We start from the raw sequence: 1,382 nt of genomic DNA, 5'->3' as shown, positions 1-1,382 counted from the left end.
GTACACAGCCCCCCAAACCAAACCACCTGAGTAAGTATTTTTTCCCCTTAAGTAACTGAAGCGGCCTCCCGACAGGCCCCCAGCCCCCGGTGCGTTCCCAAGCTGGGTCTTTGCGATGAGAGTTACACCGTCACGACAACGGCAGCAGCGGCACATCCCAGGTCCCGGCTGGCCTGCGCGTCTCCCGGCAGCTCGTGCCGCTGGGCTCTGGGCGTGCGAGCGCGGGAGCTTCGGGCTGTCTTCACAAAATCTGCACGAGCGGAAAGGGAGAAGGCTAGATGGGAATTTTCCCAGGTCACTTTGTATCTCCGTTTACTGCGCCGGTTACCTTCAACCCGACGTCATGCGTTTCTCCCTGGGCCTTTTCGTGCTTCTCTGTGTGCCGTTTCAGTGCAAGGACTGCATTTAAATCCTCTTTTTGAGGCAGGATTCTTCCCCAGTGTTTGCTTGGTTTTGCTTTAACGAATGGCTGTTAATTTACACTTGGCTTCTCTTAGAATGGCGAGAACAAGGACACTGGCAGCAGCCTACCGGCCCCTTCTGTTTGCTCTCCAGTCTCCTGGTGAGGTTTGCTCCATCCCATCACAGGACAGCAAAGGAGAGGTTGCCCTACACACCCCGCGTTGCTGCAGACCTCGTTCTCTGTACCCAAAGCTCTGACTCAGTGCTGTTGGAGTCAGCCGAGTCTGTCCCTGGCTTCGGGTGGTTCTGAATCAGTCTATAAACCTCAAAGGTGCTGCTCCCAAAGACAACACCACCTCCTTCCTTCGGTTCCAAACAGAGCGTGTGTTGTGGTTTAAGCCTGTTGTTCGTGACTGATCATGTTGACTGCTGACCTTTCCAGGTATTAGGGTGAAATTACCTCGGATTCCGTATTTCCTTGATTGCATTTGGTTTGACAACAATTATTGCATTTTAAAAGGGTGGTGGCATCCTGCCACCCCTGCTCCCTCCCTCTGCAACTGGGGACGGTCGTTGCGAAGGGCTGTGAACGTCACCTGGGCAGCAAGGTAACCCTGAGTATTTAAGGAGGTGAGAGTAAGGGCTGATCTTCTTTTAGGTGTGGACAGGGATGAGAGAGGAGGAATTGCACTACTGCGAGAAGGACTTGTAAAGCTGAGGCCATGTGTTTGGGAAGGGGTGCTAGCTGTATTGGTTACAAGCTGCTCGTCCTTGCCTTGCTCTGCATCGTGGCCAACATTTTACTTTATTTTCCCAATGGCGAGACAAGATTCGCTTCCGAGCATCACCTCGGCAGATACGTGGAGTGCCTTCATGGCATTCTGGGCGGAGGCTTTTTGGTAAGTAATGAGCAAGGGGTTTCTTTCAGGTTTATTCTGGAGCAATTTGCTATTACATTTCTTTACCAGTTACATTAATTT

General features: G+C 52.0%; 1 protein-coding gene across 1 annotated transcript in view; it reads left to right on the top strand.

Annotated features, from left to right (window-relative positions):
* Positions 1-1,124: 1,124 nt before the first annotated feature.
* Positions 1,125-1,382, top strand: part of TM4SF1 (transmembrane 4 L six family member 1) — a gene marked incomplete at its 3' end in the record, with an annotated part of 3,801 nt that continues 3,543 nt past the window's right edge. The window contains exon 1 of the mRNA XM_010148653.1: positions 1,125-1,301. Within this exon, the coding sequence (XP_010146955.1) occupies positions 1,125-1,301 (177 nt within the window). The remainder of the gene's footprint in view (positions 1,302-1,382) is intronic.

This window comes from Eurypyga helias, unplaced genomic scaffold (assembly GCF_000690775.1).
Source record: "Eurypyga helias isolate BGI_N326 unplaced genomic scaffold, ASM69077v1 scaffold32283, whole genome shotgun sequence".
Taxonomy (NCBI): Eukaryota; Metazoa; Chordata; class Aves; order Eurypygiformes; family Eurypygidae; genus Eurypyga; species Eurypyga helias.
Note: the sequence above shows the minus strand (reverse complement) of the source record. Positions and strands in the feature narration are given on the sequence as shown.